At 38.8% G+C, this 15917-nt stretch overlaps 1 protein-coding gene across 1 annotated transcript; it reads left to right on the top strand.

Moving 5' to 3' along the window:
- The first annotated feature begins 4406 nt into the window (after positions 1-4406).
- Positions 4407-15290, top strand: rab33a (RAB33A, member RAS oncogene family). Its single transcript, XM_040120138.1, has 4 exons — positions 4407-4799; positions 13038-13178; positions 14790-14870; positions 14960-15290. Exons 1-4 carry the CDS (start codon positions 4407-4409, stop codon positions 15182-15184), a joined length of 840 nt encoding a protein of 279 aa, XP_039976072.1. The 3' UTR covers positions 15185-15290.
- Positions 15291-15917: the final 627 nt, after the last annotated feature.

Raw genomic sequence — 15917 nt, 5'->3', positions numbered from 1 at the left:
TTTACATGCAGTTATGAGACCGGTCTCAATAGTACAAATAGATCTTTTAAATAAATAGTATGAATTTATCGTTCCATTGGCAACCGAACTAAGCGTAGTCTGAGGATATAATCTCTATCTTTAATCTAATCTCTACTTTTTTGTCCTATGTTCTTCTTTCAGTCTTGAGGTCATATTAATGTCATAAAGAAACAAAAGTACATTCAAGTTAATTCTGCATCTGAATGTCCTGTGGTTTATGACTGTGCGTCTACGGCATTTATTTAACACACTATTGTGGCATTCTTCTACATGCTTAGAGGACGTTCCCTTCCTTGTGAGCAATGTGATGTCTGTTACCATACGTGTCTGTGATGTATGTCTTTATTTAAGGTGTTTGGTGCTATCCATGTTAGAGTTTGGACTGAGATTTGATGAAAAAAAAAATCCATGGATACAGCATACTGATTTTTACATATATCAGTTTTTATCTTCACTCTTACTGAAGTATAACAAAGACAGACTTGATCTTATTTTACACATTCATATTCCGCTAAAAGCTTGAGTGGCAGCTGCTGTCAGGGCAATTTATTTGGGGTTATAACAGCAGCAAAGCAGCCATGACGTCAACTATCCCAAATTAGTTAAAAAAAAAAAAAAAAATGGTTCCGATGAGTTATAGACAATGGATGACCATGTTGATTGATTTCAGTCTTTGCTTTGTGAAGGAAATAAAAATAAGGAAAAACCAAGACATTGCTTTGGTCTGTCTGCATGCATCCAAATGTGTGTATGTATGTAAATGCATGCTATATTTCACAGTTGGTTTGTGTTCACCAGAATGTGAATGTCCCACTGAGATTAATCCCTGGACAAGCAGGCCTTTTACTGAGGAAGAAGGGAGCTTTGTCAGACACAAGCATTGGGATTGTTCAACACAGTGTGAGTGTGTGCGTGTGTTTGTTGTGCATGTGTGAGAAAGAGATTATGTGTGTCTCTTTCAGAAAGAGAGTGTGTATGTCTTTGAGGAAGAGATTGTGTCTGTGTGTGAGGGATTGTTCTACACAGTGAGTGGCATGCCTGTGTGTGTGTGTGTGTGTGTGTGTGTGTGTGTGTGTGTGTATGTGTGTGCGTACACGCGCAAGAGAGACACTGACTTAGAGAGGGAGAACAGGATAAGTGTTGCTTTTTCTGTCTCCATTTCAGTCTGATATTAACAGACAGGCCGTGTAGATACATGTGTATTCTGTATGTGTGCACAAGTGTGCGTGTGTGAATTTTGTGGGGGTTTTTTTCTGTTGCTGTTAATCAAAATGGAATCACAGAAGCTCAAGCACTCGGCAGCACCTTGTACGGCTACATTTCGGACAGTGAGTAAAACTGATTTCTTTTCATACCTCCAAAACATGAGCTTTCCAAACATGAAAAAACATGTCTGATTCCACATGATATCTCCTGTAATCAAAAGTTAAAATAATGGAATCTGCACCGCTGAAAGAGTGGAGGCTAACTATAAGCATGCAATTGAGACACTGATCACAGGGAGAAACATTCTAATAGTGAGATTGGGAAGAAAACTGTCTGATGCTAAGGTTGTAATATTATTTTTAGCCATGCTAGCGGCTTCGCTCTTGGAATGGCAGGTTCAGTTGGTTGGTCAACAACTTTAGACCAGATTAAAATACAATGAGTGGATGGATTACCATGAAATGCTGTAAAGACATTCATGGTCCCCAGAGGACAAATCCTAGTGACTCTCGTAATCCTCTCATTTTTCCTCTAGTCAGGTGATCACTGGGTCAACATTTTTGTTTTTTAGTGAATTGTCTTGACAACTATTGGATGGATTGCTGATACAGACATTCATGTCCCCCTCAGGGTGACTTGCAATGTTTGTGATCCCCTGCCTTTTCTTCCAGTGCTATCATCAGTCCAAAATTGTCCAATACTTTAGTTTATGAACTACAAAACTAATGACATTCCTACCAGCCTCAGTTGTACTTTGTGTTTAGTGCTAATTACGAAAATTTTAGCCGGTACCATGCTAACCTAAAATGGTAAACATGGTAAACAAAGCGAATTTTGAGCATGTGAGCGTGCTGATGTTAGCATTTTGCTAGAACAACTACAGCCTCACAGAGTGGCTAGCATTACTCAAGATGGAGATGAAATGACTTTTTGTTGCTTTTATCCCCATTAATAATACATAATTCAGTTGTTTTACTTCAGACATTTGAAAATGTCAACAATTTCAATTTTAAAAGTGCCAAATCTACGTGTAAAGCTCGTGTTTATAGCTGTCTTTTAGTGATAAAGTAAATCAGTAAATTCATCCTTCAACATTCTCGTTGCTGACATGCCTTTGAGCAAGACACTGAATGCCTCCCAGAGCCAAGACTGCTGTTCTGTAACTTCAGCTCAGAAATATAAATGCAATTTCACACATTACACTACAAACATAACAAAGGGGTTTTAACAGATGGACTTTAAGATGAGCCTTTGATAATCTAGATATCAGGAAGTCTTTTTGTCCAGTTTCAGCTTTAGATGTCCTTGTTTGATACCATCTCCGAGCAAAGCTACATAAGGTATTTTAAAGCATCTGTGTTAGCTCTCCGCAGATTCTTCCTCTTACAGCCCACTCTGTCAGTCAGGCAGGCAAGCTGATAGTGATTCTGCATCAAAACATGACTGCTTGGAAGAAAAAGAAAAGAAAAAAAAGAGAGGATGTACAAAAATAAATCATGTGGGGAACTGTTTGAAATTCTTGGCATAATCTCGGAAAGAAAAAAGAAGCTGTGGAAAACTAAGGCATTATGCATTTTCCATTGACTTAACAAATTATATTGAGTATTAACTTTAAAGTTGTCTCTTTCAAAGGTAATTGATAAGGATCTTATATTAATGTTAATTTGAATGAGAATTCCTGGTATTCTTGTAATGCATTTTACCTTTGACAGAGAAACTAATCAGGCCTGGAATCTGGCAAAACTGCAGTCCTTTGCATTACGGCCATGTTGGTTTATGGAATGTGAAAATACGACCAGCTGATCAGATCACATGACTTGGTAGTGTGAGAAAATCTGTTTCACTTTCTCTCTCTGTTACAGCCCAACACCAAATGTTTCACTGAGAGCTACAATCACTTGTATCAGCATTTCAACTGCTTCCTATTTTCGAACTACAATTTTTTGATGAAATGTTTTATTATGTTCGCAGATTATTTATACAAAGGTTTATAGGATATGAAGGTTTCATTACCGTTTCACCGAGTATGCGGTATGTGGAGGAAATAAACTTAGAGTTGGATCTGCTCATAAAACAAATGGCTTCATAAAAAAGAAGGGGAAAGGGAAAGTGGGGTGACCTACTAAATAAGATAGCTGTAATGTTTTGGCTCTTAATAGTGTGTTTTAGAGTGAGGAACAGGGAACACTAATACAGTGGTGGAAGAAGCATTCAAATCTTAACTTAAATACAAGGACTGATACAAACTTTTTTTTTTTTTAAAAACAGAACTTCATTTCAAGTCCTGCGTTCAAAATCCCACTCTAGTAAAAGTATAGGAATAGTAGCAGCAAACTGTAGTTGAAGTGTCAAAAGTAAAAACACTTGCTGCACAGTGAGTAATATATTATTATACTGTATATGACATCATTAGATTGTTAATTTTGTTAAAATTGTTGATAAATAAGTTTAAATGATGCATCATTGGGTAAGTAGCATTTTACCTTAGCTGGTCAAGCTTCTTCTGGTTCAGCTACTATGAAATATCTCCTTTATAGTAGTCGGTAGTTTTCCCATACTACGGGTCAGGCCCCTTCCAGAGGGTCACAAAATAAATCTGAGGGGTCATGATATGATACATGGGAAAGAAGCAAGAGCAAATGTATTTAGTTGCTCACTACTACTTCTACTACTGCGCAAGTACTGTGGGGCTCAGTAGTGTGTTCGTGTAGTGACTAGATTATGCTTAACGGGTTTTCCTGGTATTTGTATGCAATTGCTATAATATTTAGCCTATACATGATGAGATGTATGCATTCACATCAGTCGCAGGTGAGTTTGTAGAAATCTTAAGGCACTTATGTTACATTTGGATCTCCCATTGTATCACAATAATATTTTACTTTCATTTCTGTTAGTAATTTATTGTCCCTAATAGCATCTAGTGTTATTAAAATAACTCAGTGGGATGTAGTGCATCGTTTTCTTGTGATATTTATTTGTCTTTTGTCTGTCTTTCCTGGCTTCTCCCTTTAAGGCCACAGTCAGCTGCTGAAAGAGAGCATCGTTGGTATTGTTGCATCTCTGGTCTCCTCCTTACTTCCTCCTCCTCTCCCCTCCCTTCACTCATCCATCCATCTGTCCAACCCCTCTCGTCTTCACACACGCACACCGATTTGCGCATCGCCTCCTCCGGCATAATGACCAACGATTCTCCGGAGGAGGAGACCCGAGCTCCGGGCGGCGGAGGTGGAGGAGGAGGTGGAAGAGGAATCGCACAAAGAAACCGAGCGGACGATAATGTCACCATCCTGACATCCTCCATGGATTTCCACAGAGCCAGTCGGAGCCGAGCCAGCAGCCACAACGATGCCGCCCCGAGCTTCACATCCTCCGTGGATCTGAGCACCTCCTCCCTGGAGCTGAGCATCCAGACGCGGATCTTTAAGATCATTGTCATCGGGGACTCCAACGTGGGGAAGACCTGCCTCACCTTCCGTTTCACCGGAGGAAGCTTCCCCGATAAGACCGAGGCCACCATCGGCGTGGATTTCAGGGAGAAGGTGGTGGAGATTGAAGGGGAGACCATAAAGGTAAACGCAACAGAGGGGCTGGATGTTGATTAGTGGTGTTTCATCACTCCCACCACCTTCCTCCTCCTCCTCCTCTTTTCTTTTTGTTGATCAGCTGCAGCTCTAAGACTGCCACTGGATCACGCAGGGCCTATTCTTTCATTTTATCCCCACACTCTGAGACAACAGGCTACATTTCACAACACTTAACAAATATCTTTAGAGGTATTTTATCATTTAAAATATACTTTAAATACATCAGGAGAAATTCAGCACGTTTTGGAAACATAGGCTTTGTCTGCCCTTGCCGTCAACATTAGCCCAAAGAAAGACAGCCATATAATGAATTGTATTCGTATGACCAAATAGACAAATTGTCTGCTTCCACAGTTTAAAACAGATTCCTAAACATACAGAGAATTTCATGATTTTTTGCATTTGATAGCCAGCATTTTACGGTTTCTTTATGTTTATAAAATCTCTGCTCATACTGTGAAAACTCTAGCTTTTGAAAAATCATCACAAACTGACAGGGGTGCTGCTCGAAATTGCATGAAAACAACTCACTTTGCCTCCTGAGAGAGTAAATATCCGTCATCCCAGACATGTCTCAGGGAAGCTGTCCAGCTCCAGCATCATCATAAATAACCACCCATCCATTTTCTATTATTGTAAAATGATGTAAGCTCCATGTCTAGAGTGTACAGTGTGTACCATATCAGCCACAACAAATTCTACACACATAAAAAGAAAAGCATCAGAAATGTAGGCTACTGTAATGGCACCCTGGTAATTCCTGAATTAAAATTTAATGATTTCCAAGACTCATAGTAGGAATACATATTGGCAGATGTAGCAAAACCAATGCAGGTGCAGGAGTATAATAACGGGCTAATTGAAGTATCATGAAAGATAGTGTTGATCAAGATTGCAGTGTTGCTTATATGTAGGATGGTTACTAACACCCTTATTCATTCATTTGGAGCAATATTAGCCTTTTATTGAGATTTCTTACTCTTTTGTGTAATGTACATACCTCCCTAACCCCCTCCTCAGTTGGCCATTCAGTGTATATGGAACCACTGTGGCAAACATACATTATAAACACACACATGGATGTGTATGAGCTCCCTCCCCCCACTTTCTGTCTCAGTACAGCAGTCTGTCTGCAACCTCCAGATGCGCCCTAATGCTGACTCACAAACGCAAACACACTATCACGAACACTGCACGCTACACCTATTTGATCGGCGTATCTGAATCATTGTAATTCTCCTCAAAAGGCCTGCCATACACACACAGTATGATCAGCGATGTGAGAAAGTGTAGATGTCTCTCTTTGCATGTGTAAAAATAACTAATGTAACTGATTCTGCACTTCCCTACTTTCTACTATTTTCTTCACTATTACCATCTGACTTTGTTGCTGCTTTCAAATATGTTTAAGGTATTGTTGGTGACAATACAAGATGGGGCAAAAAGTAATTTTATCTAGATTAAGTCTGTTCATGCAATTAACTCTTGTGCTGTATTGTAGCTTCTGTAAGTACAGGCATTGTCCTCTTCTTTTTCTTGAAGGTAACCTTTAATACTCTTACTCGCTTTTTGGACATTCTAAAAGTGTGACCAAGGAAGGTAATATTGATTGGTGTGTCCATTTGGTCCAGAGCAAAATATTTTGATGACTGCTGGTCAAATAGCCATTCATTTTGATGTGGACATTTGTGGTCCCCAGAGGATTGCTCTTAATGTTTTTGGTGACCTCTTGACCTTTATTCTGTTGTCATCATCCGAAAACAGTTTCAACTTGTAAAGAAGAATTAGTAGCATTAATGGACTGTTTGCCATGAAATTTTCACATGTGCGCTCACAAGGGAATATGCCTTTTTAATAGTAATGATCCTAAAAGACTTTCATGTTGTATTATCCAGCCTCTAGGGCTGCTAACAGCATTCTAGACAATCTAGACATGGGATTGGATTTTCACTCCTGTCCCATCCCACTGCCACAAAAATACTCCTGTCCCGTCCCAGTCCCACCTTGAATGACGCCTGTCCCATGCCGTTCCAGTGTTGAATGGCTTTTTAGCAGGGGTAATGTTTAGGCAATGCATTCATTTTGATATTAAGTTTGCGCCATCCTTTTATGAGATTACTTTGTGTTCTACTGCACAGTTTTTTATTCACACCATTTGGCCCGTACATTGGCAGTACCAAGAACACTGGTTCACCTTTGGTAGCTTGGCATTAGGAATACATTGCTTTAAACTAAACACCAAAAATCCCTTGAATAAAGGGCACAAAAACATAAATAACACATTGCCAATGGCCCATATACTTTTTCTAATAAAGGCCAGCTGCTAAATCCTTGTTTCTAGCTCTTTTGGAGGGCTGGAGTCAGTTACAGTAAGAAATACAGTACAATTGAATATAAACCCAAACATGGCATCTAATGTGGTATTTTCATGTCTTTATATACCATTGACGAATTATTTTTACAATGCCATGGCAAGTATCACAGTTGTATGATTATACGGACCTACTCTTACGCTCTTAATATGGTGACAAAAAAATTTTACCAAGAAAGCATTAAGGACTGAGGAGTCAGGGGCCAGGGCAATAGAGACTATATTACACTTTTTTGTTTTTACTTTACGCGGCAAACCATTTAGACATTTTTATGAAGAACTTTTCAAAATCCCCAAGAAAATTAAAATTATGCAGAAAGACTGTGCCCTCAGCATAACCCAGCGGATGGGCCTGACAAATATAGAAGGTTTTGTCCAAACGTTGAAAACACTGCCAGGAAACTCAGGGCTAGCAATACACGTCTTACGAACAGCCTACGGAGTTTTAACACCGTCACTCTCGACTCTTAGGATCTTCTTTAAAACTTTAGACTTGCCCATAAGCTCTGTCAGTTTGATACACGGATCATCCTTAACTCTGCATTTGCAACACTGTTTTTACCCTATCTGACTCCGACTCCATTCTTGGCATGGAATTTTTTTGGTGGGTTCTCCATGCATCGTCAACCCACACACATAATGCACTGGTCAGGTGGCTGCCTGCAACCAACCAGCAACCAGCCACCAGAGCAGTCAGGAGAGAATAAAAAAGAATAAAAAAGACAACAGAACAACTAGCATTATTTTCAAAATAAAAATGATAATAAATAGGGTTTATTCATATTACAACTGCATATTTATGTGAAAAAATTGACCTGTTGTTATTACAATTCCTGTCCCACCCACTCCCGTTGACTTTTTTCTATCCCGTACCAGTCACGTGATGCATAGTGAAATTGACTCTTGTTCTGAAAAAATGCCAGCCTTTACTTTATACTGTATGATTTTGACGTGTTTGAGACATAGGTTGACGGGCATGTGAGATGTCGTGAAATGTGTAGTCATTAATCCAAATGAAATCCAAATGGTGTTCCTAGATCTCACTGTGAGACACGTCCGCCAACAGCCATTTGGAGCTTTGGTGACCAAAGACAGCCAAAAGTCACTGTGTGACTGCACCCACGTCCCCAAACCAACCAATCAGAAAACAACATGAAATGACATAGACTACGTTGGCTAGCACAACATTTCATAAGCGACATGTTACGAATACACTTTAGGAAAAAACACATGCCCAAAACTAAAATGGTGGAGGTGACATGTAAAAGAAGTTCCTGGGACACTGGCAAAGAAGAAACTCTTCTGGGAGCAAAAGCCATGTGTTCAAAACATAAAGAGAGCAGATGAATGACGCAAACCTAAGACTTGCCTGTCCTCTCATATACTTGCCAGACCTGGGATAGGAAGCTCTAGGAAAATCTAGTGCATTTCTGTGTCATCCAGATGATGATTCCATTGCCTTTACAGTGGACTTTTTCATTGCTCAAGTAAAAACTAGGCTCCTTTTCTGGTGCAGTAGGGCTTTTAAGAAGGTTATGAATTAACGTCATAGCAGCACAGGTGAAAATTTCACTCACAGTTTCAATACAGTGTAACAGGATTTAATTATTATTAAAACTTTCTCAAAACTCAGATTAACTGTGCATGGCTTTAACTGGGTGCCTCTTTTCCCTCTCCGGTCCTCTCGCAGGTGAATAAAAGTAGCACACAGATTGGCAACAACAAAGGTTATAAACTGCAGAGGGGTATAAATAGCCGAGCAGAGCACTAAGTATAGATGTGTAGAGTAAGGTGTCAAAATAATGTCAGTGATTCGCAAGTTTTGTGTGACACACAGGTAAGATATCTTAAATAAACAATGTTAGTGTTTTTCAGTTGTTGACAAGCAGAATTCTACAAACAATTTACAGTGAACTTGTTTAAGATTTTCCTTGCACTGCCACTTATTTCTAAGTATTCAGGTTAGGTTTGAGAAGCACACTTACAAATTGGATGGATGGTCATGTTAGATGGACTTAAATGAAGGGGTGCAGGGTGTACAACAAAAGACTGAGCTTTGATGTTATGAGCGACATAAATGTAGCATTCAAGCTCTGATGCTTAGTAGCCAGGCTCGTCCTTTCAAATGGTAATAGCAGATAATTGTCCTGGTCCTTTTACACTACAGGCCTGGGCTGAGTGTTGGGAAACATCCATGTTGATATACAAAGTGCTACTGATAATATAGTTTAAAGAAACATTCAGAAAACTGACTTTTAAGAGCATGTTGTATCCCACTTAGTATGAGGTATACAGTAGATAATTCTTACTTAGTCTGCATTCTAAGGTGACTGATTTTATCTTTAGGTGAAATCTATATCAGTAGCTGTCGTGTGCAGAGGTGGAAAATGATGCTCACTTCTTCTTTGTCCCTCTGGTTAAATCTGCTGCAGTTAAGGAATTACACTGCTGAGGACCAGCTCCATATGCTCCACAGGTGGACTGGCCGAGGAATAGGGCTAAATCTGACAATATACTCCAAACAGTTGGATTACTTTGTCAAACATCTGTAGAATACTGTGCTGGAAGCAAACCCCACCATATTTAGCTACATGAATTAGCTTGAGAGTTGTAGCGTGAGGGCAGTGAATAACTTGGTGTTGTTTTGTTGTCCTTTTTTCTGTTATTGTGAACTTGGTTAAATGATGCTTTGGCAACATTGTTTTTTAGACTTACATGCCAATAGAGCTCCTTTGAATTTGAATAACACCCCAAAATTTTAACTTGGCTCTACCCAGCCTGCATAAGTTGTGGTGATGTGTGCAAATGTGGTCTCTTAATTTGGTTTTAACCCCACAGTTGTCCCTGCATCACTAGATTTAATTTTGGAATACACTGTCCACCATTTACTGTAAACAGCACAGAGTGCTGCCTGAGACCTTTGCTAATGATTAAGCAGAAAAGCCCATTGTGCTAAAGAGCAGTGCTCTCCTGAGACCCTGACACCCTGTAGCTAGAAATATCTGAGCAGTCTTTCCTGTTGACATGTAGACATGTAGTTCTCACATGTACTGGTTCTTATAAGGCCTTATAGGCTTAGGCAACTCCCTTTAGCCAGATTCATGTTTGTAGTTTTCTTCCTATTTACTGAGATTAATATCAAGCAATTGCTAACAATAAAATATTTGAATAGTTGCTGCCTGAGCCTGGATGTCTGAATTCTGTCACTCTGGATGCTGTTACATCCACATCTGCCCATTTTTTTTATGACCAGCCTGCATATTCTGAGAGCCCTAAACACTAAGAGAATACAGTTTATGGACTTTGTTTTGTCTCTCTGACTCGTGTTAATCCCCTCTCCATCTGTGATTATCTGCTGCATCTCTTTGTCTTTAACTCTCACCCAAACACAGACTTGTCTTGTCTTGGATAGGATTTGGAGCAGCATGAACTTTGGCTACAAGCCATTCAAATTGTCTTATTGTATTTCTGGAATTTTTAAATATTCATAAAAACAGTTTCTTTATCAAATATCCTACTCATATATGGAGAAGAGTGGCTGAAGTGCAGATGGACAATGCTTAAAATGATTTTTGATGGATTGACAATCCAGGCCTACTGGTTCTACCACCATCTTACCTGGCTTCATTTTCTGTCTTGACTATCTCAAAGTAAGCTCCTCAGCTTGAAGTCACTGTGGAGTCAAAATCAAAATGCCACAAAAGGTGAGGAAGAATTCGTCACTCTGTCCATGGTTCATGAGGTGCTGGAAAAGCAAAATACTTTTTACAAGAAATTACTCAAAGAAAAGAGCTACAGACCATGTCTGCAAGTGATAGTTGATTCTATGTTTGCCCGCATGGACACTCATGTTAAAGAAGTACTGATTATGTCCAATAACATTCAAGACATGAAAGCTAGCCTTCAATTTTCACAGGCCGACTCGGATGACCTGAAAGCTTCCAAAGTATGCAACACTGAAAAAATCTAGGTTATCTCTGACAGCCTTGCTGACTACCAAACTTCCATAAATAATCTGTCCGCAAAAATGGATTATATGGAAAATCAGTCAAGAAGAAACAATCTGTTGATAGATGAAGCTTCGGACTCAAAATCTGAATCTTGGAGTGAAACAGTGGTCATCTGACCACTGTAAAATAGACTCCAAGCTTACAGAAATCGAAAGATCTCATTGCAGAGGAAAAATATGACCATGCTGGTCATCCTAGATCCAAAATCCCTCAAAGGCACCAACATCTTCATCAAGAAGAACTTTTCTGAAAATGTTCGCATGAAACAAAAGGAACTGCTCAGAAAGGAGGGGAAGAAGGGGAACATTGCCTTTCTGAAATGTTATCAACTAGTTGTGCACACTCCTGGATCTGGTTAAATCTCCCCCAGTTATCATTGTTTTATCTATCTCTAGTTACTAAATGTCAAAGATCTCTAGTGAGTATATTATCACGGGTATTGTTGTGAAGCTATCGTGTGATACAAATGAATCAAATTCTACCATATTACAAGATTTGGCCGTTAATCCACACGATTTTAATGATACCAAGGGTATGATGTACAATGACTGCTTTGATGCGGATATTAACTTTCTCACCTAAAGAATGGCCCAAGGTCTTTGCAATTAATACAACAAAGAGGAGTTTAATAAATTCTCCAGAAGCTTATTAGGTCAAGGCCCAAAAAAAATTATTTTTTTTCAACTTTCCACCTAAACATACGCAGTTTACCAAAACAATATGACCGTCTAACCCAATATTTTTTTTACATTCTAATGCATACACTTTAGGCAAATCAGAAACATGGCTCAATGACGATAGAGCATCTTTCTTTTCAGTACCTCAATATATTGCTGTGTATTCATGTAGAAAAAACAAAAGGGCCGGAGGAGTTTAAATCTTTCAATTTTCATTCTCAATTTTCAGATTTTTGAGAGGAAAGAACTAAGCAAGTGTAGATGAAATTGAGGTTGAATCACTTTTCATAGAAATATAACTTCTACTATTTTTATAGGGAAAAGTTATAATTGCATTTATCGTCCATCTGATGCTTGGTATTTAAATGATGCTATGTCTTCAACTGTGGAGCTGACAAGTATAAGTAAGGAAAGGCTTGCACCCTTTTTGGAGACTTTAACACTGACTTTCTCAAAAGTGAGTCTAATTTATCAACTGAGTCTCTTAATATTCTTTATGCATTTTACCTTTATCCTATCATCTATACAGCTAGGATAGTATATAAAACTAGGATATCCAATATTTATTATCATAATACTGTTTGCTAAAATGTGCAACTCAGCTGCTCATCTCTTCAAAAAATAAAAAATGATCAATTTTTAATGTGAAAAATACCAGACTTGTGTATTCATGTGTAAATATGCACATCTAACTCACGAATTGCCTATCACTTTCCAGAATGTTTTTAAGTTTTCCTCAGACATTTAATCATACTCCACAAGACACTCTAAAGACTTTCATCTTCCGTATTGTTCTTATATTAATCAATATTCAACAAATACAGAGGACCATCTCTGTGGAACAATCTACTTCCATTACTGCATGAACATATAAAATATCCCTATTCAAAAAAAGATTTATTACATCTTATGGATTTTCATTGCAATGCATCTTAACTTGTGAACATAAACTTCTTGTAAATTGTACATTTCTATCAATATTGTATCACTGCCTAGTTCTTGACACTTTGACCATTACACAATTTTTAGGGTGGTATCTTAAAAGCCATTTTGTATTCAAGCCTCTCCTGCACAATGTTTAAACTTTTTAAAAAAAATTACTGTCTTTTTATCCATGTGTCCAAATAAACAAACAAACAAGATAAATGAATAAAAATCTCCACAGGTGCAGGTATGGGACACAGCAGGCCAGGAGCGCTTTCGTAAATCCATGGTGGAGCACTACTACCGCAATGTCCATGCAGTAGTCTTTGTGTATGACGTCACCAAGATGGCTTCCTTCCGCAACCTACAGACATGGATAGAGGTTGGTAACTGGCTTAACACATTGTAAAACAACTACTGTAAATACGATTGTTAGTTTAGAAAGACGTGACTAAGCAGACTCTAAATTGCACAGTGCAAACCATGTCTTTCTCACGGACACAACTAAGTGTTATTTTCTGGCACCATGAACTAAAACTATTTATTACCTGTGGGTTCTCAGTGTGATGTTGCCATCACAAAGCATGGTTTGCTACTCTGATTGCTAATACTGCAACAATTGTAACCACTGCTGTGAGTATGCTAACAAAGCCCCAAGTCATCTAGAGGTGAACTGTGGCGTCACACAGAACATGAATTATTCAAAGTTGTTTGTGTAGTTGTGCATGTAGGAGGGAACTTTTCAAAAGGGACACAGTCATGTAAATGTGGGCTAAAATAGTACTACTGAATACTGCTAACACTGGCAACTTCCACTATTTGTATTACTACCACTATTACTATCTCTACTGGCACTGTCAGAACCTCTCCATAGTAATATTATTAGCATATGAATAGTATTAGCAACAGTAGTAGTAATAATGGTAAAATTACTGCTAGCTGTGATAATACTGAGAGCAGTAGTGGTTGTAGTAAAAGTATACCTGCTGCAATTGTAATAGACTTTTTTCACAAAAGTAATTTTGACATGTCACAGCAGGGAAAACACAAGTATTAGTAGTAGACTATTAACAACGGTAGTCGACTTATGTTTCCCTGATTGTGTGCTGATCACTATGGCTGCCTAAGCCATAGTTCAATATAACCAGTTCCACCTGTGCTGTTCTTGCTATAATAAGTCAAAATGTATGCCATGAGAATTGTCTACTGTGGTAGGTGGACTAGCAGTAATAGTGGTAATATTATTGGAACAGTAATGTTGGCAGTTTTTTGTGGTAACATTAATAGCGGTAGCGCTGGTGCAAGAATTAGTATTTTCTACAATTAGTAGTAGTATCCGTAGTGAACATTAGGTCTGTCACTTTTTAAAAAAAATTACAATTGACGTTGAGGACTAACACTTAATATGATGAAGTCAAAAGTGAACCCACACAGCCTCCCAAAATAACCTCACACTGTAAAATTGACATGATAATGTTCATTTCCCAATGCTACTTGAGTGGCAAGCTAACTAGGTTACAAGCTAACAAGTGACAAGCTTAAAGCTGACATGTGATTTGCTGTTGTAATGTTACTGTAAAGCATTTTTAAAAGGCAGAAAGCACCCTTACCTTTTTTTCCATCTATAGTGTTGAATCCAAAATGCTTTCACACATTACTTTCTAGGTGTTTGGTGTCATGATTATCCGTTCAGCACAACTAGCTAGTTACCTCCTTTTTGAGTTAACAAAGGGAACAACGGCCTGATTTTCTGCAATGCAATAATAGCAGGGAACAGGTCCTTTGCAGCCATTTTGGCACCAATTGGATGACAATGCAGTTTTGTTTCACCAAGTGTGACATGTTGTGACAAATTCCTCGTAATTACAACTATGAGGCCAATTTGTATTGTTTTTTTTTCCCCTCAGTTGCTCATATTTATGGTCTTTATGGTATCGTAGCAACATGGCAGTAGTTTCTAAAGCTATACTCTGTTCTTTCTGTTCTGTTCCAGGAGTGTAATGGCCATCGGGTCTCAGCATCAGTACCTCGAGTCCTGGTGGGAAACAAGTGTGACCTTGTCGACCAAATACAGGTTAATGTAGAACCATAATATAGTATAATACTTTATTTACCATCCTAAATTTAATTAAGGTTTACAACCACACACTGGTGCTTCCCCAGGTGCCCTCCAACATGGCGCTGAAGTTTGCTGACGCACACAACATGCTGCTATTCGAGACGTCAGCCAAGGACCCGAGAGAGAGTCAGAATGTCGATTCTATCTTCATGTCGCTGGCTTGCCGCCTGAAGGCCCAGAAATCCCTGCTCTACAGAGACGTGGAGAGAGAGGACGGGAGAGTGCGACTCACGCAACAGACTGAAACAAAGAGTAATTGTCCTTGTTGAGGAAAAAGGAGAAGTGGGAGGCATAATGGAAGGGAAGAGAGAAGAGTAACTCGACATGTCAAGGAAGAGGAGTAGATGGATCATGGGAGAGTGAGGCTAAAACAAGAGTCTTTTAAATTAAGTGCAACTTTTCTAGTTTAGGATGAGGTTGGGGTTGAGACTGACACTTAGAGCAATGTGTTTTACAGAAGAGGAGGGTAGGGTGGAGGGGAACAGTGAGAAGTTAAAGTTTGTCTAAGGGACTGAAACATCATCAATATTCTTCTTCTTGAGGATTTGGACAGGGAGAAGAGAGGATGGTGAGGACAGACATAGTTGAGGAAAAAGGCATTGGGAAGTGACACATTTATTAACAATTCAGAAATCAGACAATGTTGCCTTTTAGACTCCAGTAAAATGTAGAAATCCTTCCATTTTTTCAAACATAGACACAATCTGAGTAAATATACTTTCTGCGGGCCCACTGCACAGGCAAACATAACACTATAAAGATATGATTCATTTTGGGGATCCACAACAAACTAAAACCAGCCCTGGCTTGTTTTTTGTCACAGCCATTATTAACGCCAACATTCTGAAGCACCATATTAGCATTCATATAACTGCCTTTTTTTTGCTGTCTGATCCATATTGATTTTCATCCATATCCTAGCTAAAAGCAGCATTTCCCTTCCCTTTTCTACTGCCTTAAAAAGCTGCCTAGGTCTTGGTTTTAAAGAAGCAGTCATGCAAA

This window comes from Xiphias gladius, chromosome 23, assembly GCF_016859285.1.
Source record: "Xiphias gladius isolate SHS-SW01 ecotype Sanya breed wild chromosome 23, ASM1685928v1, whole genome shotgun sequence".
Classification (NCBI taxonomy): domain Eukaryota; kingdom Metazoa; phylum Chordata; class Actinopteri; order Istiophoriformes; family Xiphiidae; genus Xiphias; species Xiphias gladius.
The sequence above is the reverse complement of the archived record's forward strand: the minus strand, read 5'-3'. Positions and strand labels throughout refer to the sequence as shown.